The sequence below is a fragment of the Macrotis lagotis genome, chromosome 2 (genome assembly GCF_037893015.1).
Source record: "Macrotis lagotis isolate mMagLag1 chromosome 2, bilby.v1.9.chrom.fasta, whole genome shotgun sequence".
Taxonomy (NCBI): domain Eukaryota; kingdom Metazoa; phylum Chordata; class Mammalia; order Peramelemorphia; family Peramelidae; genus Macrotis; species Macrotis lagotis.
Genome location: NC_133659.1, coordinates 34,437,872 through 34,461,792, shown reverse-complemented (window position 1 = coordinate 34,461,792; position 23,921 = coordinate 34,437,872). Strand labels below are relative to the sequence as shown.

The following is a 23,921-nucleotide window of genomic DNA, read 5'->3' as shown; positions in this document are numbered from 1 at the left end:
GCCCTGGAGTCAGGAGTACCTGGGTTCAAATCTGGTCTCAGACACTTAATAATTACCTAGCTGTGTGGCCTTGGGCAAGCCACTTAACCCCATTTGCCTTGCAAAAACCTTAAAAAAAAAAGAAAACTTCAGTGAAGCTTTGATGGGAAGCAGAGGAGTGCATATATGCTTATAGTCAGGACTTTAGGGAGTGGAGGAATATTACCCACAGGGGGCAGAAGATGGCTGGACAATTGGAGTCTTCCTAAAGGAGAAAGAAAGAGGAGGAAACAGCTACTGGTTCCCCAGGTTTACAGGGATGGGGCCTATCCCCTGAGGTTTCCAGGTGAGAGATCCACCATCAAGGAGGAGGTAGAGACAGAAGAGACAAGCAGTGGTAGTTAATGACTCTCTTCCCAGGGACACAAAGAGATAACTATTTGCTGACCCCATCATAGAAATTAGAGTAGTCTCTTGTTTTCCTGGGCCACCTATTATTTCCCTTGGTTCAGGACTGAGACCCTCCAAAACTTATCCAAACCACGTAGTTCATTTGAATACGGGTGACAATCCCAGTAGAAACTTGCAAGCTACAGCCATTGATTACAGAGTCTTAGGCAAGAAACTGAAACCTGGGGCACAGGTTGGATTCCATCACTCCAACACACTAAAGGCATGGGATGAAAAAGGAAAAATGTAATTTAGAAGTAATTTAGCAATTTAGCTGGATAAGAAAATGCTCCTCACCAGTGAGATTTGTTTAGTTTAAAATATGGCACTGACAGACTCTTAGTCAGAAATGGAGTGTGTTTAACCAAGACTGGTTGGAAGGCATTTGCCTGGGATCTGGCTAATCAAAAAGTCTTTAAACTAAAAGGATGGAGAGGGAGAAGATTGCCTATGTATAACCATCCACCCCACCCCTCAAGTTAGATACCCTAGAGAGCAAAGAAGCAAAGAAGACTTAGAAACTCTAACAAAAGGAAAGAGAAGAGACCTCATTGGAACCCAGGCCTAGATTGTTTTTCTTTTTTTTTTTTAAGTTTTTTTTTTTGCAAGGCAAATGGGGTTAAGTGGCTTGCCCAAGGCCACACAGCTAGGTCATTATTAAGTGTCTGAGGCTGAATTTGAACCCAGGTACTCCTGACTCCAGGGCCGGTGCTTTATCCACTGTGCCACCTGGCCGTCCCCTAGATTGTTTTTCTAGATAGGCTATACCTTATTCAGATCTGGATTGGGAAGAGCAATGGAAGAGGATTGTATGTTAAGATAGTGTATTGTGAGAAATTCTAGAACTAGAGAAGGAAAACATGATGGAGAAGACTTTGTGTAAAGATCAAAGGAGGAAGAAATAGAAGTGACTTTGTCACTAGAAGAAATTACAGAATGCCTGGCAGAAAGAAAATGGGCATTTTGGAAGCTCCTGACATAGGGATATGATTGAGTAGAGATGGGAGATGTTAGTCACCCAGACAGCTTCTAGAGCTCTCTTCCCTCTTGACTTTCCAAAGATGGTGAAACAAAAATGCAGAAAGTGAATTTTGGATCTGAGTCTCACTAAGAAGGAGTAACTGACTGTGGGGGTGGAAGCGATGAAAATCTGGGAACTGACACTTTCATAGTATTTGTGATAGAGAAGGGGAAAAAAGTGGGGCTTCTTCTTAACCCAATCACCTTATATTGAGGAAAAAGCAAATTTCAAGAGTCCTAAAAAAAGATAGTAGAGTCTAATGAGTTATTATGCTTCAACTCAGGAAGGATGGGAAATATTCAAGAAGGAAAGCAAAAGATTCAAAGGGAAATATTTCCAAAGAGGAAGAAAAATGAGATTTGCCTGCAGAGACTTGTTAGGGATGCATCAGGACTCACCAACTCAATTTCAAATTTTTTTTTTTTTTAGATTTTTCAAGGCAATGGGGTTAAGTGGCTTACCCAAGGCCACACAGCTAGGTAATTATTAAGTTTCTGAGGTCGGACTTGAACCCAGGTACTCCTGACTCCAAGGCTGTTGCTCTATCCACTGTGCCACCTAGCTGCCCTTCAATTTCAATTTTTAAAAGAAATGTACCGAAGATGGAAGTTAAACCAAGTAACTGAAATGAATCTAAGAACATGACTTAGTCCTGTAAAAGTGGTGCTAAGGACAAGAAGAAAGGTTAAGTTAATTTGAGGGAAAGAAGATGAAAGAAGAGAAAAGACTGTTTCTTGAGGTGAACAGGACAAGTTAGCTGACAGCACAGAGGGGAAAAAATGAGCACTCATTTCTTACTTTTTTTTTCCTGTAAAGAAAGATCTTTACACTGGAAATGCAAAACAAAGATGACTAATGGAGTTGAATCCCAAGACAAGTAAGAGGATGTTAAGAGGTCCCCTGCTGTCACAGGCAAATTCACATCTTGTGGCCCAAATGAACTATATCTATGATCGTAAAAGTACTGCTAGAAGATGTTATTGCTTAGTTCAGTGTCAGTAATATTTAAAAGATAGTTGAATCTGGGAGAGACCTTCCCAAGACTGGTGATAAGCAAATGTCCCAATTTTTATTGAAGGGAAGAAAATGAATCTATAAACTAAAGGACAGAATTTGGTTCCTGGGAAGATTTTTAGAACGGATCATTAAAGAGGTAATTGGTGTGGATCTAGAAAGGAAGGCTATGATTACAAAGGACCAGCATGTTATCATCAAAAACAGATCATGCCAGACTAATCTAATTTCTTTTTTTAACCAAAATAATAAAGTAATAGCTGAAGAAGCTGCTATAGTACCTGAATTTTAGGAGAGGTTTTGATGGGAAGTATCTCCTGCTTTCTTATGGAGAAGATGATGATATAATCTATGGTTTCAGAATTGTTTGGATGGCCAGACTTAAAGAATACTTTTCATGGTTCATTGTCAACATGGCAGAAGACCTGCAGTGGAGTATCCCATGTTGGCTCATTGTTATCAATGACATGGGCACAAGCTTGGATGGCATGCTTATCAGATGTGTAGATGACACAAAGCTTGGAGAAATGGTTAACCTCCTATAAGACAAGAGTCAGAAGATTGAGAGTAGAGCAGTGGTCTGAATCTAATAAGATGAATTTCAGCATGGATAAATCTTAAGTCTCACACCCAGATACAAGGGAAAATCAGCTTCATACGGTTAGGATAGGGAAGGCAGAGAACAGTCAGGACTAAATCTGGGGGTCTGAGTGAACTGCACCCTTGAGAGTGAGAAGTGTGATCCAGTAGCCATAAAAGATCCTGTGCTCAACCAGGAGAGATAGTGCTTCTGGGAAAGGCAATGGGTTGGTTCCCCACTGTTTTCCCCTGTCAGGTTTCATCAGAAATACTGTGTTCAGGACTGGGGACCATAGTTTAAGAATGTGAGAAGTTAGAAAATGTCTAGAGATGAGTAACCTTGATGGCAGTGGGTCACAATTGATAAGTGAGGATCAGCTAATGAACCTCTGGGCATGTTTAACTGAGAGGAGAAGAGATCTGGGGGAGTTAAAATAGGTGTGCCCAATTATTTGAAGGGCTGTCATGGGAGGGGAGTTTAGACTTGTTTTCTTTGACCCCTTGCATAGAACAGGAGGATTGGGAAAAAGTTGCGAGGCGGCAGATTGAGACTCCATGACTGGACAGACTTCCTGATAATGACCACTGTATTGGGTACTGAGTTGACTCCAGAGAGGGATTGGACTTCCTTTCCTAAGATTCTTCACAAACAAGCTGAAGGGCAATTTCTTTATTGTTTAGAATGAACTGTGTACATTATAACAAATGAAATAGATGATATGATAAGAATAAAAGACTTTTTTATTGATGTGGGAGTTACCCTTAGTCACCCAAGAGACCATCATAATTAGGAAAATGTAAAAAAGAGAATAATAACAAGAACAAGCTATTGTATGTAGTTGAAGCAATGAAGTCATTTAAATAATTAATTGAATATCAAAACTGAGAAATGGCACCAGCTACAATACTTTCTTCATGAAAGTAAACTCTTAAATCACCACAACAGGGAGGTCCAAAAGGCCCCTAAAATACATTACCCTGCAAATATCTAACTTAATTGCCAAAAAGAAAAGTTAGTTGTCAAATGCAGCCCTGTATTCAGATGTAATTTCTGAAACTTTACCAGAAAGTGACAGATGATTATGAGTGATATCATCTTATAAAGCATAGAGAAGCAATGGAGGGGGAAATCTGTCTAAAGAAAGCCTGAAAGGTTTGCTAACTAAGCAAAGTCATTGCAAGGATATTCAAAAATAAAAATGAAAAGAGGCTATGAAGAGAAGAAAAATTGAAAAGATCTGCAAAAGTCATTTTAACCAGTCTCTTCTCCATGGAGGACTCTACATCCTTGGGGGGAGATCAACTCAGCAGTGAAGAAGAAAAGACAGGAAAAGCAGCCAGATTGATCCAAAAGTATATAGAGAGGAAACCTCTGGCCTAGCAGTGAGTCTAACTGTGAGGCTAGCTAGAGTGTAATGTGTGGGGTATCTGAAGGAGGGGAAGCTAGCAAAGACAAAACCTTTAGATTTTTCTAATGTGATGTAGGTGGCTGAGTGAATAAACATTGTACACTTAGATGGGGAGGGGAGGGACTAGGGTGAAGAGGGGGAGGACAGTCTTCTGGAGAAAAAGAGTGCTCGTACGTGAGTGGGTGGTGACTGGGTTAAGACACATCCTTCAGTTGTCCTCAGGTGTTATTCTGTGGTTCCTTGTTGCTGGGTATCTATGTGTTGCCACCGACCCTGCCCACTGATCCTGCACTCTGGCTGTGGGGGACTTCAGAGTCTCCCATTTCCCTTAATTCCTAAACTTTGTTTCTCATGTAGCTTTTGGATTTCTTCAACCTGACCCCCATTTACTCCACCCTTGCCAATCTCTGTATCTTCTTAGTGCCCCAGATCTACCCCCTTCCTCCTTCTACATGGTCCGAATCATCTCCAAGGCTCCATGCATGGTGCTCAGACTTGGTTTCCCCATTGGCACACCAGCCCAGTTACGCAACAAGGTGAGGTCCTAAATCCAGGGTGGGGTAGATTGGATTGGAATCCAGCTAATTTTCACACTTCCTCTGGGTTTCTCCCCTTCCCAAAGGGTGGCAGGGCCCAGGAAGGGAGGTATAGGACCTAGAACTCTTGCTTTTTCTCTCCTCTCCACACCCCCCCACACCCCCCACGAAGGTCTGGGTGAATCTGAGCCCTCTCTTTCAACTTCATGTGTCCAGGGATAGTGAGACCTGCCCTCAGGATTTGGAGGTAGCAGAATTCAGGATTGTGACTCATTGTCCTTCTCTCTGAGCCTCAGTTTATTTGTAAAAGGAAGGGTTTGGACTCAATCATTTTCAGACTAGAAATGGAATTTCACGATCCTTAGTGAGGGAAAAGGTATGACTCTTTGTTCCTGGGTTTGGGACCCCAGATCGTGGATGAGCTACGGGAGGAGATCTTGAAGCTGCGCTTCCCCCACCGGGTACAGAGCAAGGAGGCCACCCCCAAGGTGAAGCGGAAAGGGCTGGGGGCAGGCAGCTCCCCCTCCAAGTCTCCCCCACTCCTTGTGCCTCAGCCCACCCTGTCTGATCGGCCCTGCCTGATAGTCCTGCAGAAGCCCCTGGACAAGCTGTTGATCAGGTCAGTCTGATTTGAGGGAGGCATCTAATGGGTAGGACTCTGCAGGGTCTAGAGGAGATGATGCTAAGGTCTGGAGGATGGTACAGGCATCAGAAGTAGAAACTGAGGGGGATGGAGGAAACAGGAGTTTAAGTTAGGACTTAGAAATGGGAAGGAAGGTTTTGGGGAGACTGATGGGACTTGGGAACTGAGGGTCTGAGAGAGCGACTATACTGATGCCAGCCTCCAGTCTCTCAGGATCTTCGTAGAGAGAATGTAGTCTGATGGTATGCTTCCCTACTTCATGACAGGCAAAAGCCCCCTCTCCTCCAAACTCCCCTGACCCTTTCCTTCTACCCCATTCCTTTCCAGGATGCCCTCCCACTTTGTCCTGAACCAAAGCTCCTTTCACATTGAAGCTTCTCCTACCTCTCTCCTGGTAGCCCTTGAGGACTCTGGCCTCCTGTTGCTGTAGGAACTGGGCCTTTGCTCCCCACCTTCTCTTCCTGCTGCTGCCATTCCTAGGCTGCCCTTCATGGTTCTGTCACCCTGTCCAAATGCTGGCTGTCTCCAGCCTCCGGGTTGACTGTCTTGAGTCATTTGTCCTCATGGAGATTTCCAGCCATTTCTCTCTTTTCTCCAGCCCCCTGCCCTTGCTTGGACCCACACCCTGGTCACTTCCCCACTTAACCCTGACGCTTGTCCAGTTGCTTTTGTTGTCTCACCATACCACAGTCTGGACAGGCTCCTTCCTGAGCATGCCAAAGGCTTCAGGAGCTCCTAGTGGGAATGCTCTCTGGCCTTCTAGGCCTCAGCAGTGCTCTGGTCTCTCCACTCCATTGTGCATTGATCGATTCTAAGCTTCTTGAGGCCAGGCAGTGATCTTGGCATATGATAGGTAGGGACTTGCTCAGTATATGCTGATGAATGGGGCATCTGTGACTCTCTGAGCCCCCCCAGATCCTCCTCCTAAGCACCAGCCTGGGCCAGGACCCCCCCCCCCTCCACATAAGGGCCCTCCCTACACAGGATCCCCCTCACTGATTCATCTGGCCTCCAGGATCCTTCTTTTGTCCCTGCCAGTTTCTCAGGTCATCATCTCACATCTCTCTTCCCCTTCTTGGGCAACTTTCTGAGGGGAACAAAATCGGCTTGCTTGCCTCTTCATTTTTTCTGCTCCCTTCAGGCTTACTTCTCCCTCCTCACTAAGCAGCTGCTTCTCTTCAGAGTTCCCAGGTTGTGGATTGGTCAATCAGTCTACATTAATTAAGTATCTACTCTGTCCTGGGCACCAGGTGGGCTTGGAAGAAAGGTCAAAGCCAGTCCCTTCTCTCAAAGAGCTTTGTGGCCTAGGTGGGACAACCTGAATAAAGGACACAGACACAGGCAAACTAAAGAAAGGAGAGGTTGGAGACAGTCAGGAGAGGGAAGCTTCTTGGGGATGGAGAGGCAGGTAGCCCAGGCAGGGCCAAGGGGCAGCCTCAGCTGTGGTCAAGCACTCACTCCTCCCTTCCATTCATTCTCTCCTTGAATCTTTGCTTTCTCCTTGTGACCATCATTCATCTGCCCACTGAGCCAGCGGGTCTCCAGGGCTCTGTCCAGGATTCCACCCCCCTTCTCTGTGTTTACCCCCCAGGTGATCTCATCACTTCCCATGGCCTGGTTCAATCATATGACAAGCATTTATTGAACATCTACCTGCCAGGCTCTGTCCTGGGCCAAGTTGGGGGGGGGCAGAATACAAACACATAAAAGAGACAGTCTTTGTCCTTTAGGGGCTTCCCAAGGATCTACAAATAGAAGCCAAGCAGATCCAAGGGAAATACAAAGTCAAAAGGCATGGTGCTCTTTAGCCCCTTCACATAGCCCTTCACACTGGCATTTGATCTGAATTAGTCTGCAGAATTAGTCTTCAAGACATTAGAGTGAGGAGGGAAGGCATTCCAGGTATTGGGGACAGTCTAGGCAAAGACCCAGAGATGGGACCAGGAAAGCCATAGAGTAGAAATAGCCAGGCCAGATGACTGTCCTGTAGAATATGGGGTAATCAGTTGAGGAAGATAGATAGGGAATAGGTTGTAAAGGGCTTAAAGTGCTCAACAGGGGTTTTAATTTTATTTTAGCAGGATTAGGAAGTTGCTGGAGCTTTCTGAGCTCTGGTAAAGTAAGCCTGGTTAGACCTAGAATTGAGTAAATCATTTTGGAAGTTGTGGGGAGGATGCTCAGAGTGGGGAGAGATTAGAGGTAGAGGGAGCAGTTAGAAGACCATTGCACCATCTAGGTGAAAGGTGCTGAGGTGGAGAAGGAATGGTCAAGATGGCAGCCAGGTAGAGAAGGAACATAAGTGGGAGGTGTTGGGAAGGTAAAATAAATAATATTTTCTCATAAATTAAATATGGGGAATGAATGGAAGTGAGGAGTCATAGGAAATATGAGTGATTAGGAGGATGGCATAACAGATAGCAAGAGGAAGTTGTGGGATGGCTAGAATGAAATGTCCAGTAGGCTGGAGAGAGCAGATTTCCTTATCTATAGCCGGAGATGATAATTAAACCCATGGAAATGAATAAGAATTGAGAAAAGGCCATTAGATTATGCAATCTACAGTCACTGTGAGCTTGGAGAGAAGTGTATTGTTGAATAAGGTGGGGAGTGGATTGCAGAGAATTGAGAAATGAGCCAGAGGACATAATAGGAAGGCAGCCAGGGTAAATTTTTTAGGAGAAAGGGAAGAGCAGGTGCAGAACAATAGCCTGAATGGGTGGGGAGGTCAAGGAAGAGGTTTTTAAGGGCAGGGAGGATATAGGCAGCAGGGACAGGATCCAGAGAGGGAGAGGCAATGATGGTGAGGAAGGGAATGGGACGAAGAGCTCTTACAGATATGGGACTGGCAGGGCTGAGGGGGCCAGAAGGGCCACCTTTACAGAGATTGGGGGAAAGAGGGCACAGCAAGCAAGACCCAGAGATGCCAGAGAGAAGAACCACAGAGCTTTTTATCTTGGAAGGAGAAGAGTTCTTAGTGAGGGTGGATCAGAAGTTGGTTGTCCCCATTTGTGGCTGAGGTGGAATGAAGGTCACAGGAATTGAGGCACCAGCAGGTCAGGGTTTTGGAAGGAGCAGCAGGTTGGATGTTGAATTACTCTCTGATTAAACAGGGGTTGGGGTGGGGAGCAAGAGCCAGTGATTCAGGCAGTGGAACCCTTGAAGAAAGGAGAACAATGCATTATTAGAAAAATATTTAAAATCATTCAGTGGCCTGCTTTATTCAGTATTGCTACTGCTTTCCTCCCCTATTGAAAAACAAAGGAGGGAAAAACCCATTATTCTAACAAGGCTCATCAAGCAGGAGGAATCCTCTCAGTGGTCATGTCCTTTGCTGTCCCTTGTGCCCATGGCCTCTCTGTCAGCAGATGCGGAATGTGCTTTACCATCAAAATTCTCAAGTCTTTCCAAAATATTCATCTTTCTTATGCTTTCCTTGTGTCAGCTTCCTTTACTCTGAAGCAATTCAAACTAGCCAGGATTCTCTTAAATCGTTTTCATCATCTTCCAGCACAGTAACATGCTGGAGCATTCATATATCATAATTTGTTCAACTGTTCCCTAGTTGATGGGCACCCTCTTGGGTTCTGGGTATTTTCTTTATTCCTTTTAAATCTCCTTTCAGACTTAGGAAGCACGTAATGATTTTGAATTGGACTTGAGGGGAAGATTGAGGGTCTGAAGGAGGCAACAAGGTGTCCCAGAGGCCTAAATTGGGGCCAGAGGCTGACATGGAGAGATGGCAGCCTTAAAGGAGGGAAATAGCTTGGTAGGAGACCAGAAGCATTGCCTGGGAGGGGCCCTAAAGAAAAACTGCCCTCAAACATCAGGGGGTACAGCTCTGGGGGGGATTGGGAGTGATTTCTTAGATCCTTTGATGCACAGATATGAGAAATTGCCCCTGGACTATCGCGCACCCTTCATGTTGACCCTGGAGCCTCCAGGACCATTGCCCTTGCTATCTGGCCGCTCCGCCTCCTCCAGCCTGGCCTCTCTGTCACGTTACCTCTATCACCAGAGATGGGTCTGGACCGTCCAGCCTGCCTTGGCCCCCGTGCTTCCTCTTAGCGCTGTCGCTCAGCTGCTCTCTACACTTACCGAGTAAGTGGTGTAACCCAGCCACATGATGGCTGTGGCTCCTGCAGGCAGTTTCCTCAATATTTACAATTTTCCATTTAAGACTGATTCTTTTTTTTTGCTCTAGAGTCCGTTTGGCTGAAGGTTTCCATTTTGCCTCCAGCGGAGAAGGGATCATCACAATGGTCCTGGAGCTTCCAATCCAGGTCTCTTCTCATCCCCGAGGAGCCCCCATTCCCTTCACACCCCTCCTCCTATACCTCCTTCCCCCTCATAGCTCCTGAGTGATGCCCCTTCCAACCTCAGATAGTTCTTTCATCCCCCATTATTCAGGGAAGTGTCTCCAAGCCCCTGCCACCCCCATTCCCCTCTCCCACTACCCCCACTCCATGGCCTGCCCTGGGAGCTTTACCTTCCTAGATCTGCTAAACTTAATATTGGGTAGGTTCCTTAGAGGAGCATTAACAAATGACAGTGCCTGAACCTTGCCATCTCTCCTCAATCTGCCAATGGTCTCGTACAGTTTCTAGGATGGCCAGCCTGACTCCTGTCCCTAGAGTCCTTCCCCATAAGAAGGCTGTTTGGGTCTACAGGCTAGCTCCCAACTCCTTTGCTGTTAAGTCTTGGGCTCAGGCCCTGCCAAGACCCCCACCCCTTTCTCTGTGGACCAGTCACAACTCTTCCTCACTTGTCCCTTGTCCTCAAGGCCTGCCCTAGGGTGTGCCCCCTTTAACCCTTGTTAGATCAACCCTTGCAGGTCTTGACCATAAACCTCTCTGGTTCTCAGGCACAGAATTGTACCTGCAGCATGTCTGACTTGGCAGGACATTCCATCTCATACTTCCCAGTAGTTCAGCCCTAAGCTGAACCCACCAGGAATTGGGGAGGGGAGAGAGGGGTCTTTGTTTGTGTTTCTCATATCCCTATCCCTGCTGACAGAGTGAGTCTCCTGGAGTGGCAGGAGGAAACGAGACCCCCACATGCATTGTCCAGTATCTCCTCTTCCCTCCTCATTCCACCTCCACCAAAGACAGGTGAGCCTGGAACCCAGGGCTGCCCCGAGTTTGGCACCTTCCTAAACCCACAGGGTGCCCAAAATGCCCGAGTAGACACTCCTAGCAGAGGTTCAGGTGCCAGGCAGGCTGCCTTCTTCCATGACACCTACTGAGGCTGAGGGTCTTCCCTGGGTAGTTTTTCTACAGATGATGACAATGATGCAGAAGTGGAGGCCCTGGAGGGGGATTCTGAGTTGAACCTGGTCACTGAGGTCTGGGTGGAGCCCCAGTGTGGGCGCGTGGGCTTCGGCCCTGAGGGCTGCCGGCATCTGCGTGGCCTGACCTACCCCGAGATCCCCCGTGCGGTGAGTCTGAGTCCCCTCTTCCCAGTCCCATGACCTTTGAGCTGGCCACTAGTGGTGTAGGGACTGGCCCTCACTCCCGCCTTGCTGTTCCCCTCTCACAGCTCTTCCCCAGGGATGCCGCCTGCGTGGGTTCCATGCTCAGCTTCGAGTACCTGAGCCATCTCTGCCAGAGCAAGGAGTGGAGCCCCCCACCTCCTGAGCCCAGGGCTCCTGATGGTCAGTGCTGGCCAGTAAGTTGGGAGGGAACTTCCTAGGGCCTGCACAGGGACCAGGCTCAAAAACCCTCTCCTATGTCCATCATAGGACGTGACATGGTGGGGGGCCCCTGTGTCCATGAGATCCCATTTCGTTTTGACCTGATGCAGCTGCTGCAGCGGTGCCAGCGGATACAGACGTCCTTTGTGCTGCTCACCAGAGGTGGCTCAACTGGGACCCTCCAGGCTGGCAAAGGGAGGGCAAGGCCTTAGGGGTCCTCTGGGGAGAGGGCAGGGCCTTGGGGCTCCTATTGGGGAGGGCAAGGCCTCGAGAGTACTATGGGAGGGAAAGCAAGGCCTCAGGGGGTCTGTGGAGGCAAGGCAGGGCCTCAGGGTCCTATGGAGGGAAGGCAGGGGCTTGGGGATCCTATGGGAGGGGGGACAGGGCCTCAGGGTCCTTTGGAGGGAAGGCAGGACCTTGGGGTCCTGTGGGAGGGAGGACAAGGCCTTAGGGGGTCCTATGGAGGGAAGGCAGGACCTTGGGGTCCTATGAAGGGAGGACAAGGCCTTAAGGGGTCCTATGGAGGGAAGGCAGGACCTTGGGGTCCTATGGGAGGGAGGACAAGGCCTTAGGGGGTCCTATGGAGGGAAGGCAGGGGCTGGGGATGGTGGTGCGGAGACTGGGTTTTGAGCAGACTCTGTACTGGGCAGACTCTGAGGGCCCCAGTCCTGAGCCCTACTGTCCTGCCAATGAGACGCTGCTAGGCCTGTTGCACCGCTGCTTGGGGCAGGAACTGAGTGACCGTGAGCTCCCCCTTTCTACTCCTGAGCAGAAGACTTTTCTGAGCCAGGTGCTACAGTGGGGAGCCCCAGGCCCAGGTGAGGGCATCTTGACCCCCAGGTATCCTCCCCTACTCTCTGCCTAAAGTCCTGGTCTGGCCTCCCAGCCAATGACACAGTCATTGTCCTACTTCCAGAGGTGCGTCCCTCAGGAGGTTCTGGAACCTTTGATCCCCACAGCCATCCAGGCAGCACTCAGGAGGTGAATAACTTGGTGGGCACACCTCTGACTAGTCTGGGCCTCCTTTTGGGATTGGCTGAGGTGGGAGGGGTAACATTTCCAAGGGGGCAGGTTGACATCTGGCTTCTTTTAAGGGCCTGCTCCTTTTGGTCTCTAACCAGCCTTCTACAGAGACCTCACCCCCTCAGTGGCGCTGCTATGGCCGGCTTGTGACACCACAGCATGTGCTGCTCACCTTCCTCCCAAGCACCCTCACAGGTAGGGAGGACCTTGTTGTCCCTTCTGTCCATTAACGGGGGCTCCTGCCCTCTGGCTGCTCCCTGCTTGGTGAACTAGTTCTGAAATCCATGTATTCCCTGGGCTGCCTCAAGAGGTGATGTGCTCCCCATACTGGAGGGCATGGAGTGGAAGCAGATCAAGATGGGGCTCTTGTTCACTCTAGGGCAGACTCGAAGCCCCTGGACCCTTTCCTGCTCCACCTCAAGGCAGAGTCCCCAGGGTTTCTTCCCAAAGAAAATCCTTTGTATTTGAGGGATCAGAATTTAATTCCATCTGGAGAGTGTGCCCTCCTTTTGGCCACTGCCATGAACTCTTGAAGTCTCTCCATCCCCCTTTGATGTCTATTTTTGCCAAATCCCAGGCTGGCTGTGTCTCTTGTTGTAGACTCATATTCCCCTCAACATCCCTCAGGGGAACCTTGGTCAGTCCCTGTTCTCCTGGACTCTTTACCATTTCTCTCTACACTCTCTCAGATATCCAACGATTGGTTGCTTGTGGTCTTGGCCGGCCCCTTCAGGAAGAGACCAAGTCTGCGTTGGGAGAGTGGAATGCTATCTCTAGCCCTGAGGAGTTAGGAGGAGTGGGTCAGAAGGATACCAAGGCCCTGATCCCTGCCCTCAGCGTGACCCCTGCCAGTGGTAAAGCCTCCCCTGTGGAGCAGGGGAGAGGGTAGTGCAAGGCCCAGCATGGCCCAGGCCATGGATTGTTTAAACTTGGAGACAGTTATCATTCATTAGGCCCTTGCTGTGACCCAGGCTTGGGGACAATTTTCCAAAGACTGAAGGAAATTTTAAAGTCTAACTGGCACAGAAATGAGCTAAAGGAATTGGGGGCTTGGGGGTGGCAGATGGTAAGGGTGGACCTTAATGATAATGCCTCTTCTTCTGTTCCCTATAGACAAAGCCCAGGACCATGAGGAGTCCTCTCTGCCTCCTGGAAAAGAACCCCAGCCTTGGCCTGGACGGCAGGTTTCTCAAACTGAGGGTGGGGAGGGGCCACGTTCCCGCTGCCCAGTCTTTGTCTACAGCTGCTCGCTGGATGCATTGAGAGAGCAGGTGGTTAGCACTCAGCCCTCCAGGGCTCCCCAAGATCTCGCCCTCACGTGAGTGGTTCCTAGCCTTCCCCTCTTTTCTTCCATGATGTTTGAGCAGGGTGTAGAGAAGGGAATGCATGCTGTCATAGGGACAAGTGATAGAGGAGTGAGGGTGGATGGGTGGATAGATGGACAGATGGATGAGATTGATGAATGGATGGATGGATGGATGGATGGATGGATGGATGGATGGATGAATGGATGGTTGAATGGAGAGATGGATAGATGGATGGGATAAATGGTTGGATGGGTGTGATTGATGGATGGATGGATGCTTGGATGGACAGATGGGATGAATGACAAATGAATAGGATTGATAAATGGATGGATGGACAGACAGACAGGTGGGATGAATGGATAGATGGATAGTTGGATGGGTGAACAGATAGGGTGGATGGATGGATGGATGAAGAGATAAGGTGGATGAATGCATGAATGGACAGACAGATGAACAGATGGGATGAATGGAAGGATGTATGAATGGGTAGTTGGATGAATGGACTAATGGTCTGGAAGTGTTTGCAGATGGGAGTCTGGGGGTAGGGATTGGGGGGAACTGATATGTTTCATGGCTCTCTTGAGGCTCTCCTCCCCTCCAGGTCTCATTTGCTTGAGCACCCCTCCTCTACATCTGCCTGGCTGGACCCCAAGTTTAAGGAAGTGGCTGATCACTGTGCTCTGCTTCAGGAGCATGCCCAACGTTGCTATGTCCGAGGTGAGCCACTGGGATAGGGTGGGCAGCCTGAACTCTGGCCCCTGGGATAGGGACTAGGCCCACCTAAATGTCTCATTTGCCCCTCCCAGGTCTGTTTCGCAGCCTCCAACAGGCCCAGGCCGTGAGCTCCCAGGACCTCCTGGTAGCTGTGGATGCCTGTGAGGAGCTGCTCCAGGAGGTTGACATCACACCATTCCTGCTGGCACTTTGTGGTCATACTCATGGACTACCCCAGGGACCGGGATGCTGCAGCCTTGAGGAAGGTTCTGAGCCTCGGGACAGGGCAGGCCTGACCCCAGAGTTGAGGTGAGACCAGACCCCAGCCCCAGCTCAGGGGATTTCTGTGATCATATCTTGTCTTGCAAAGACCCCAGGGGGATTCCCAGCCTAGCTGCTCCCTCCTTTTATACTAAGAAGGACTTTCCATCCCTTCTAGCCTTAAGTGTGATGACCTCATGAACCAGGAGCCTCTGCTCTGCATTCAGGGTTTTGGGAATTGGGGGTGGGGGTGGGGGTGGGGAAGGACCTGAGATGGCTCAGCACCAAGATAAGGCTGAGCCAGGGCCAGGGTTAGGCTAAGCATCAATACAAGCCAGCATCATTGGTCAGCATGTGCAGGGGATGTGCTGACCACTGTGGCCAGTGAGGCCTGGGGGGCCACTTTGGGCCTTTGGGAGGAGAAGTTCCTGGCATGTGTAGAGCATGAGTCAATAGGAGTAAAGCTGGCCTGGGCAGTTCCAGTTGGATGGGCAGGTCTTGGTCCTCCAGAGGGTGCAGTGCACAGTGTGGGACAGAGCTGTGGTCAGGAAGACTTGGGTTTAAATTCAGCCTCAGAAACTAACTGTGGGACCCTAGGCCTCCATTTCCTCCTCTATAAAATGGGGGTGATAATAGTTTCCCAGGATGGCTATGAGAATGAAATAAGGCCGCACATGTCTGGTGAGTGCTGGAGAAATGTGGCTCCAACTTGTTCTTATCAGACCCACTCCAGGACCTGTGTTTGAGAGGTTGTTGGGGGGATGTAGGGAATATATCCAGGCCTGGGGAGGTGACGTCTTAGAGGGTCATGCTCAGTGCCAGATCTCGTGATAGAAAGGCAAAGAACCTGTCCTGTGCCCCCTAGAGCTCACAGTCTAATGGAGGCAGTGCAGTCTAATGTGGACAGTATCAATACAGCACAAATGGGGAAGGAAACTGGGCAAGTCAGGAGTCAGGGAGGGGGCACATCCCAACTGGGAGATGCCAGGTAGGAGGCCTGCCCCTGATAGGAGTAGAGGACCAGAGGACCAGAAAGGGCCAGGAACAGCAAACAGCATTTTCTGTTTGATCCATGAGAATTTATTGTGTATGGAAGGGTCATGGTAAGACCTGTACTTGAGGAAAATCCCTTTGGAAGCTGAGAGGAGAATGGTCTGGAGTGGGGAGAGACTCGGGGCAGGCAGACACCCCACACACACACATCCCCCTCTGCACAGCTAGAACAAGGTTCCTGTGGGGTGGGAGTAGCAATGGGCCCTGCCACAGAGGAGGGGAGGGGTGTGTACCGGGGATATTAATAGTGGTAGAAATGAGGCAGATTGGATTGAATGGGTGAGAGGCTGTGGAAACAAGAATGATATTTGAGCTGTAAGCTTGGGGGACCAGGGAACAATGCAGAGTTTAGGGAGGGGGGGAGAGAAGTTCTGTTTGGGACATGTTGAGTTGGGATATTTGTGGGTGATTGAAGTCTAGATGTCTAAGAAGCAGTTGGGGGCTTGAGACTGGATGATTAGATCTGGGAATCATCTACTTGGAGATGATTATCAAAACTGGGAGCTTGTATGGAGGGAGCAGAAGAGAGGTTCAAGGTCATGATGCAGAGGACAGGGCAGAGGGATTAGAGAACTAGGAGATAGAGATATCCCAACCACCCAGAGCGGGAGAGGAGGGTGCTAGAGGCAGGGCAGAGGCTGAGGCTTGGGACAGGGTGAGCTCAGCATGGTCAGCACCCAGACCCCAGGGTTCAGCTGAGGTCTCCAGGAGCTGCCCGGTCCACCCTCTCCTCCTTGACTGCAGTGCAGAGGCAGAGGATCACAGTGAATCTGAAGCCCAGCGTGTCCAAGGCCCTGGAGCTGCTGGGCCAGAGCTCCTGCTGTCAGAGGTCTGCCAGCTCTCAGGTGGGGCCCATGACCGGCTGCACAGTATCATTCAGGTGGGTCCTGGGGCTGGTAGCAGTGGGCACAAAGGGAGCCACCGAGGCCCAGCCCGGAGCCCTCATCCCTTTGTGCTCCTCTCCCCTCCCCAACAGGAGAAGTTCTTGGAGATCAGTCGCCTGCACTTCCGAGCGGTTCCCTCCAACCCCCACTATTTTTTCTATTGCCCACCCTCCAGCAAACGTGAGGTGAGGCCTGGCCCCTGCTGTCTGTCCTACCCCCACATCTGCCTACCCTCCAGCACCCTCACTGTCCTCCACATGCCTTGCCCACAGTCCTCTTCTGTGCCTTCTCCTAGCAGGATGAGAGCACTCGGGATGCCCTAGACAGGAAAGTCAGTGACCTAGAGCTGTCAGAGGCTGAGCCAGCAGGCGATGAAGGTGAGTGCTTGGAGTGGGGTGGCTGGGCAGGGGATGTGTATCTTCCTGTCACCTTCAGCCTCAGGCATCAGTTGCCCTGTGTCCTCAGGAGAGGTGTCTGGTGGCTGTATTGCCACAGAGAGTGACCCTGAGCTGGAGGTGGAATATCGAGACAGCCGGGACCCTGAGCTGGAGCCTCCAGACTCCACATCGCTATCTGACGAGGACACCATGAACCCAGATGACGACTCCTTCAGTGTGCTGGGGGACGACTCTGCCCTTGGCCCGGAGGGCATCGCCCGTGACCTGCCCCCTCTATTCCTACACCTCACATGCTCTGTGCGCCTTCGAGGACAGCACAATTCCATGCCTGTGCATACTCTGCCCATCTGTCTGGGTAAGCTTCTCTGCCAAACCTGTGGCAGTGTCCCCTGCCCTTTCTGAGACCTTGAGCCTTAAGAGGCTCCAGCCCTTTTTGCTCCCTCCTCTCCAGGTCAGGTCTTGACATCTCTGGAAAGCCCTCCCCTGGGGAGTCACCTGGCCTTGCAGGACCTCAGTGTGACCCTGGATGTCTTCATCCTCACCCTGCCCCTGGAGGTGGAGCTGCCCCCTGCCTCGGACCCTCAGCATCACAGGTCAGGCATGCCAGGGCCTCTGAGGGGCTTCTGGAGCTCCAACCTCTCAGTTGCAGCTCATGAACTCCCTTCTCTCTCAGGTCTGTCTCTGAGAGTAGTACCTCTTTCCCTCGGTCTCCTGGGCAACCTTCTTCCCTGCGATCCGATGACAGCTTGGGTGTTCTACTACCGCCCCCAGAGATAGATAGGTATGGTTTCCAGAGACTCGGACTCCCAATCCTAGTCTTCTCTGATCCACACTGACCCAGGCCTCCTCCCCTGTCTAGGCAACCAGGGCTGTCCAGCCTCCCTTTACCCCACAGGCAGGCCATTGAGACCACCATGAATGAGGTAAGCCTATAGTCCTGGCCCAGGATCCAAGACCTTAGTGACCCTGAGAGGGGCTGGTGGGGTGGGACTCCCCTCTTGCTCCTGCTCTATGCTCAGCATAATTTGGTTGAGGATCTGAAGCCGGAAGACTCCTTCAGGCCCTGCCCCATCAATCACCACCCTTATCCCCTCCATCTGTTCCCAGATCCGCTGGCTACTTGAGGATGAGATGGTGGGGGCCCTGCGTCGGTGGGGTGCCCCCAGTGGCCCCTCCCTCCAGCGAGTAGCAGCCCACATACACGCCTCCCCTGGTCGTTCAACCTGCCTTCGACAGACACTACCTCTCAGCTTTGTCTTTGGGCCAGAACGCTCCCTGGCGCGATTTAAAGAGGTCAGGCAGCAAGCATTATTGAGGTCCTGTCATGTGACCATCAGGGTGCAAGTGCTGAAATATAGAGAAAGGCACAAACAAGTCCCTGTCCTCATGAGGTTCCCAGACTGATGTCAGAGAACTGACATTAAAGGGACTTGGGGTTAACTTTGTCAAAGAGCAGGGCCACCTCTTCTGAGACAGATGTCTGGTGATGGGAGATGGGGAAGATGGGAAAAGAGAGAGCTCTCTAAATGGACTCTGTTTCCATAAAATAGCAGGCAGTTTTCAGCAGACACTAGGGGAGCCTTGGAAAGTTTGAGGAGGGGTGCAAAGATCAATGGTATGACTTCAGGAAGCCCAGGCCTTCCCAAGACCCCTTATCTCCCCAGTGTCTTTGGTCTTGGCCTTGATGATCTTTGTGCTCCATTGGGGATGCCCCCCCATGACCTGAACCAGCCCCCTCCCCATCTTCCTCATTCCCATCATTGGCCTCAAGTTTCTTCTCTTCCTCCCAGGAATTTTGTCGACTTCATCTCCCAGGCCACTCCCTCTGCCAGGACCCTGACAGTGGTTGCTTCTTTGTGTCTGTCAGCCCCAGTCCCTGTGAGGAGCCCCCCACTCCCTGGGCCTGGCTCAGTCGTGAGGACCAAGCAGCACACTCCTGCCCTCCAGAGGTGAGTGCCTGGAGTCAGTGGGGCTTGAAGCCCCTGAAAGCCTTCCTTTCTGAGCTTTGACTCTCTTCCCACAGACCCTGCCAACCAGTCCTCAAGACCCTGGGTCTCCTGATGACATTGAGACCTCTACTCTGAGGGCCTTGCCCAGTGTGACTCCACTGGGGTCTCATGGAGCCTGCGGTAAGGAAGATGGGAATTAGCCTCCTATAGTACCTATGCCTGTCCTTTCTCTGCCTTTCAGTGGTCTATATTTATCCCCTGCCCAACTTTGTAGGAGACATTTTTGCTGAGTGATGTCTAGGTAGGGGGAGAGAACAATGTGATGCTGAGGGAGAGGGGTCCATGCAGGCCTCACTGCTCTCCCTCCCTCATCCAGGAAACCATCCAGGACCCAGCCGAGGACAGAGTGTCGTGTCTAGCCAGGGCAGTGTGGACTCTGATCAGCTGGGTGAGCTGGGGGCACAGAGCCTAGAGGAGGAGGATCAGAAAAGCCAAGGGGTGGCAAACACAGATGAGCTGGGAGGGCCCTGAAGGAGTCATGGATTCAGTGAGCCAGGTTTTTGTTTCCCCAGGCTACGATGGAGGCAGCAGTAGTGGCTCAGAAAATGAGGGACCAAAAGTGACCCCAGGGGAAAAGATTATCCCCTCATTGAAGGAGTCATCAGACCTTGTGTTGACCAAACCCCTGGGTCAGGAGACTTCCCCAGGGCCAGCCCCACAGCAACAGCCCCCAGTTACCCACCCGGGACCACGTCTGCCCGACTTCTGGCTCCTTGTCCGTGTGTTGCAAGATCGAGTGGAAGTTTATGCCCATGCACGGTAAGGGCAGACCTGGGGGGAAGGGGTCCCAACTTAATGCCATTCATCTCCCAGCAAGCACCCACAGCCCTCCATGGGCCCCTGTGTCACTCAGTGGCCACCCTGTCCTGATGAGGAGGTCAACCAGAGGCAGAAATCTGGGCTGTCCAGAGAATGGCCTCACTCCAGACACTCCTGAACTAATGAGTTTTCCTCAGTGGGCTTGTCCTGCCCATCCCTGGACTGATCGCTCCTTCCTCATGTTGACCTGACTCGGGTCAGCAGCTTCCCCTAACTATCCTGTGGCTGCCCGCCCCTCCAGGAGCCTTGGTCGAGATGAGAGTGGGCCAGGCTCCGAGTGTCGGCAGCTGCAGCAGCTCCTGGCCAAGAAGGTTGGAGAGATCTGCAGGGAGGTGAACCAGGTGAGGAATTGAGTGTGTGTGTGATGTATATGCACATGTATATGTGTGTTGTATGTTGTAGATTGTGTGTTGTTGCGTGTGTGTATTGTGCTATATATGCATGTGTCTGATGTGAACTATGTGAATTTGTGTATTGTGTGCACATGTGTACAATGTGCCACGTGTACATGTGGTGTGTGTGTGTGTGTGTGTTTGTGTGTGTGTGTGTGTGTGTGTGTGTATATATATCATGCTCAGGTGAGTGAGCTTTCATTTCTGGGGGCTTTCAGCCCCACAGGGACCGTGACACACAGACCTCAGAGGTCATCTGGCCTGATCAATTCCTGACTGTAATTGTCCCTGCCTTTTGGAGGTGTCCCTTCACTTGGAGGTATCCCTTGGGGATGTTGAGAGGTGACCTGAAAAGAGCCAGTGATAGAATCCTTACCTAAGAGGGGCAGAATGCAGGCACCGAGCCAGGTCTGTCCCCAAGGCAGCTGAGGAGACTTGGCCGATGGTGCTGAGGAGTGGAGAAGGGCAGGGGCCTAGTTTAAGAAAACAAACAAAAATCTGGCACTTGAACCTGTTATCCAAGTTAGAGAAGGGATGATCAGTGAACCTTCAGGAAAGGAGGCAGTGATCCCAGCCTGTTACCGTTCTGACTTCCCAAGAGCAGACTGGGCCACTGGCCTGAGTCACTCAGAGGAATGCTCTACATTGGTCTCCTTTTCCAGCCAAGCATTGGAAAAAAGGATTCATTCAGAGATGGGCATGAAGAGAGCCCAGGCAGGTAGATTTGGGACTAGGCTGAATGGGTTATGTCTGTGTGGAGGCCTCCTATGGGCTCTCTTGGATCCAGGACTTGGATCAAGGCAGCAATGAGCCCCATGGGCTGGCTGGCAGCCGTCACCCAGCAGGAAGGAATAACCAGCACCCTGGACACCAAAGAGAGAGGGCTCAGAAATGTCGACAGGCTAAAGTGTTGGACCAAATGCAATCCAATGAAACTCCCTCCCTATTCATTTGGGGTCAAAAAGATCATCTTCCCTAGGTTCAAACTGGAGGTGACATGTTTCTTTCTCAAGGGCCAAGAGCCTGGGATAAGAGAAGTAGCATGATGTAGTTGGGGTCCAAGGTCCTGGGAATGTCTTGGCTTTGTCATTCTAGCTGTGTGATCTGGGGCAAGTCATGCAGCCCTTTCTGGGCCTCATTCCTCACTTGTTTGAAAAATAGGAAGATAGATATTCCAGTTCAAAATCTAGGACCCTGCATTTAGTCTGAGGAAACTCAGGGAGGGGGATGCAGCTTTGTTTTGAAGGCAGGAACAGGAGTAATGTGGGGGAGCTGCAGAGGTGCTGTCAGGATGTCAGTGAGAGTACCCCCAGAGCAAGAGTTGCCCCTGAAGGTCTTCAGACAAGGCCTGCACTGTGACTTGTCTGAGATATTATAGAGAGAATTTCTGTTTGAATCTGTGGGGATTGGGAAACTGCTGAAGTCTGGTGAAGACTCAGACACCCTCTCTGAGTGGCCATGGGGCCCTTCTGATTCAACAACCTTTCAGGGACAACAGGTCCTGACCTCTCACCTTCTCTTCTCTAGAGGCTGCTTCTTCAAGACCTCCATGACAGCCATGTCTGTAACTCCCTACTTGTGGCTGAGAGTGAGGAGGATCTGTGGCGCAGTGAGACTCCCTTTCATCCCCGCCAGCGGACCCTGCTGCCCAGTGATGGTGAGGGCCTGCCACCCCCTTACCCCTGCCAATGGGTCCAAAGTGATGCTGAGAATCCAAGCCCAGGATTCAGTTTCTGGGACTATTCTGACAATCCCAAGGAAGTGGGAGGCCTGCTCCATGGATGGAGCCCATGGAGGGATAGCTCTGATCTGAAATGTTGCCTGTCACCCACAGATTATGCTGCTGATGAGAACTGTCCTCCCCGAGGCTACCTGGCGGCCACAATGCAGTTTGTGCCAGGACACTTCTCCTGTAATGTTGTTTGGGGAACTGTGATCCGTGTCCATTCCCGTCTGAAGATGGGGCCCAGCATGGGAGTGTCTCGGGGTAGGAGGACCTGGGGCAAGAGAAATTCCTGGGCAGGTTGGGCTGGGGTGGGGGAGGGGTGTGGAATCATGGGAGCTGTCAGTGGGGAGGTTGGGGTTCTGGGACCTCAGTCTTGCTCAGCCATTCTTTGAGGGGTCCCTGCCCTTCCCGCAGCCATCCAGGCACTTCGTTCTGTGCTCAACGCCTTCTCAGTAGTGAACAGGAAGAACATGTTTGTGTACCAGGAGCGAGCTACTCGAGCCGTCTACTATCTGCGGTAGGAGAAGCAGTGGGAGCAGCCTACCTTGGGGCAGCAGGCAAAGGGGGTGAGCAGTGGCTTTGGCTGGGGTATGCACACCTGGCTCCACTCACCTCCGTTCTCTTCCTTTCACAGACTTCTGGAGACGTCGTGCAGTGAGAAGCTCCTTGATGGGGATGCTCTGCCCCCCTCCCTAGCCCTCTCCAGGAGCCAGGAACCCATCTGCCCTGAGGAGACCTCGGCAAGTCCCTGCCTCCCCACAGTCCCCCATCCTTACTGGTCAGTGGGGTTTGTCTGAGAGTTTGGGCTTGGAGCTAGGTCCATCTGGGCTTCAGTGTCCTTCTATCGGACATACAGGGCAAATCCTTTAGTCATCTGAAGCCTCAGTTTTGTCATTTTTTTTTGTTAGGTTTTTGCAAGGCAAATGGGTTTAAGTGGCTTGCCCAAGGCCACACAGCTAGGTAATTATTAAGTGTCTGAGACTGGGTTTGAACTCAGGTACTCCTAACTCCAGGGCTGGTGCTTTATCCGCTGCACCACCTAACCACCCCCAGTTTTGTCATCTTAAAGTGGGAATTATTATGGTGCCATGGAAAGACTGCTGGATCACAATCAGTTCAGCTCCTGGCTTTGCCAGGAGTACCCTATATGTAGCTTTGGGCAAGACACTGCTGGGCCCCTGATGTTCCCTTCAGCTCTGATCCCAGGGTCCTCTGGGGGCACAAGGCTGCCAAACAGGAGGTTTGAACCCTAGGATGTCACCCCCTATCTCTGCACCCTCACTGCTTGCCCAGTATCCTAGCTCTTCAGGTCCATGGTTGAATCGAGGCTCCTTGCCCAGTGCCCTCTCCTACCCCTCCCCACCCCTGACCCTCCTGTGATCTCCTCTCCTCTCCTTGTGCAGGGTCCCCGATCCCCATTGGAAGCAGCCTCCAGCCGGAGCTCTGAGACAACCCGCCCTGTGGGCCAGGTTGATCGACACATCCAACTCTTAGTGCATGGTGTAGGGCAGGCAGGTGAGGCCCAATGACTGGGTGGGGGCAGACTTCAGGCCACTGGGAGCCTGTCTGAGAAATGGCAACTGGGAGCATGTTTGGCCTTAAGCAAAGAGAGCTTGGAGGGGTGGTGGAAGTGGGGGAAGGCCACAGGATGCCTGCCTCGGTGTGAAAGAGGGTCTCATCACATGCTCTGTCTGAAGTGGGAGGCCTCAGGATGTCTGTGAACTCCTTGCCATAGGGGCATGTAAGTGGAGGCCAATACCCCAGTTCAGGCCATCCTTCCTAGACCTGAGAGCAGAGTTGGACAGGAGGTGCCACTGCCAGCCTAGTATCGGCCCTACCCCTTGCTTGCCTCTCTTCATCAAGTCTGAGATCCAGGCCAAGGCCTCCCTCTCCCCTTGAGGAGGTCCCAGACTTTCTCTCCAGCTCCAGGCCTCTTCCATGTTCTCTCCCATGTGCCCACTGAGGGTCTGTAGCAGTCCCCTGGCCACCAACCACACTCCGAGAAGCCACCTGCC

At 51.1% G+C, this 23,921-nt stretch overlaps 1 protein-coding gene across 5 annotated transcripts in view; it reads left to right on the top strand.

Annotated features, from left to right (window-relative positions):
• The window catches only part of SZT2 (SZT2 subunit of KICSTOR complex), a 77,036-nt gene that overhangs the window by 25,773 nt on the left and 27,342 nt on the right, over window positions 1-23,921 (top strand). For 3 of the 5 annotated variants that reach the window (XM_074221639.1, XM_074221641.1, XM_074221642.1), the window contains exons 14-46: window positions 4,874-4,988; window positions 5,399-5,607; window positions 9,514-9,729; window positions 9,833-9,911; window positions 10,645-10,739; window positions 10,897-11,065; window positions 11,167-11,281; window positions 11,369-11,482; window positions 11,971-12,138; window positions 12,237-12,301; window positions 12,442-12,538; window positions 13,033-13,197; window positions 13,457-13,661; window positions 14,252-14,367; window positions 14,457-14,673; window positions 16,423-16,558; window positions 16,655-16,747; window positions 16,858-16,939; window positions 17,028-17,315; window positions 17,412-17,553; window positions 17,634-17,741; window positions 17,820-17,883; window positions 18,068-18,253; window positions 18,751-18,909; window positions 18,984-19,089; window positions 19,286-19,357; window positions 19,482-19,728; window positions 20,030-20,129; window positions 21,708-21,837; window positions 22,015-22,167; window positions 22,321-22,423; window positions 22,541-22,646; window positions 23,310-23,421. In XM_074221639.1, coding sequence (XP_074077740.1) covers window positions 4,874-4,988; window positions 5,399-5,607; window positions 9,514-9,729; window positions 9,833-9,911; window positions 10,645-10,739; window positions 10,897-11,065; window positions 11,167-11,281; window positions 11,369-11,482; window positions 11,971-12,138; window positions 12,237-12,301; window positions 12,442-12,538; window positions 13,033-13,197; window positions 13,457-13,661; window positions 14,252-14,367; window positions 14,457-14,673; window positions 16,423-16,558; window positions 16,655-16,747; window positions 16,858-16,939; window positions 17,028-17,315; window positions 17,412-17,553; window positions 17,634-17,741; window positions 17,820-17,883; window positions 18,068-18,253; window positions 18,751-18,909; window positions 18,984-19,089; window positions 19,286-19,357; window positions 19,482-19,728; window positions 20,030-20,129; window positions 21,708-21,837; window positions 22,015-22,167; window positions 22,321-22,423; window positions 22,541-22,646; window positions 23,310-23,421 — 4,532 coding nt within the window. The remainder of the gene's footprint in view (window positions 1-4,873; window positions 4,989-5,398; window positions 5,608-9,513; window positions 9,730-9,832; window positions 9,912-10,644; window positions 10,740-10,896; window positions 11,066-11,166; window positions 11,282-11,368; window positions 11,483-11,970; window positions 12,139-12,236; window positions 12,302-12,441; window positions 12,539-13,032; window positions 13,198-13,456; window positions 13,662-14,251; window positions 14,368-14,456; window positions 14,674-16,422; window positions 16,559-16,654; window positions 16,748-16,857; window positions 16,940-17,027; window positions 17,316-17,411; window positions 17,554-17,633; window positions 17,742-17,819; window positions 17,884-18,067; window positions 18,254-18,750; window positions 18,910-18,983; window positions 19,090-19,285; window positions 19,358-19,481; window positions 19,729-20,029; window positions 20,130-21,707; window positions 21,838-22,014; window positions 22,168-22,320; window positions 22,424-22,540; window positions 22,647-23,309; window positions 23,422-23,921) is intronic. The other 2 variants (XM_074221640.1, XM_074221643.1) reach the window with 1 other exon arrangement.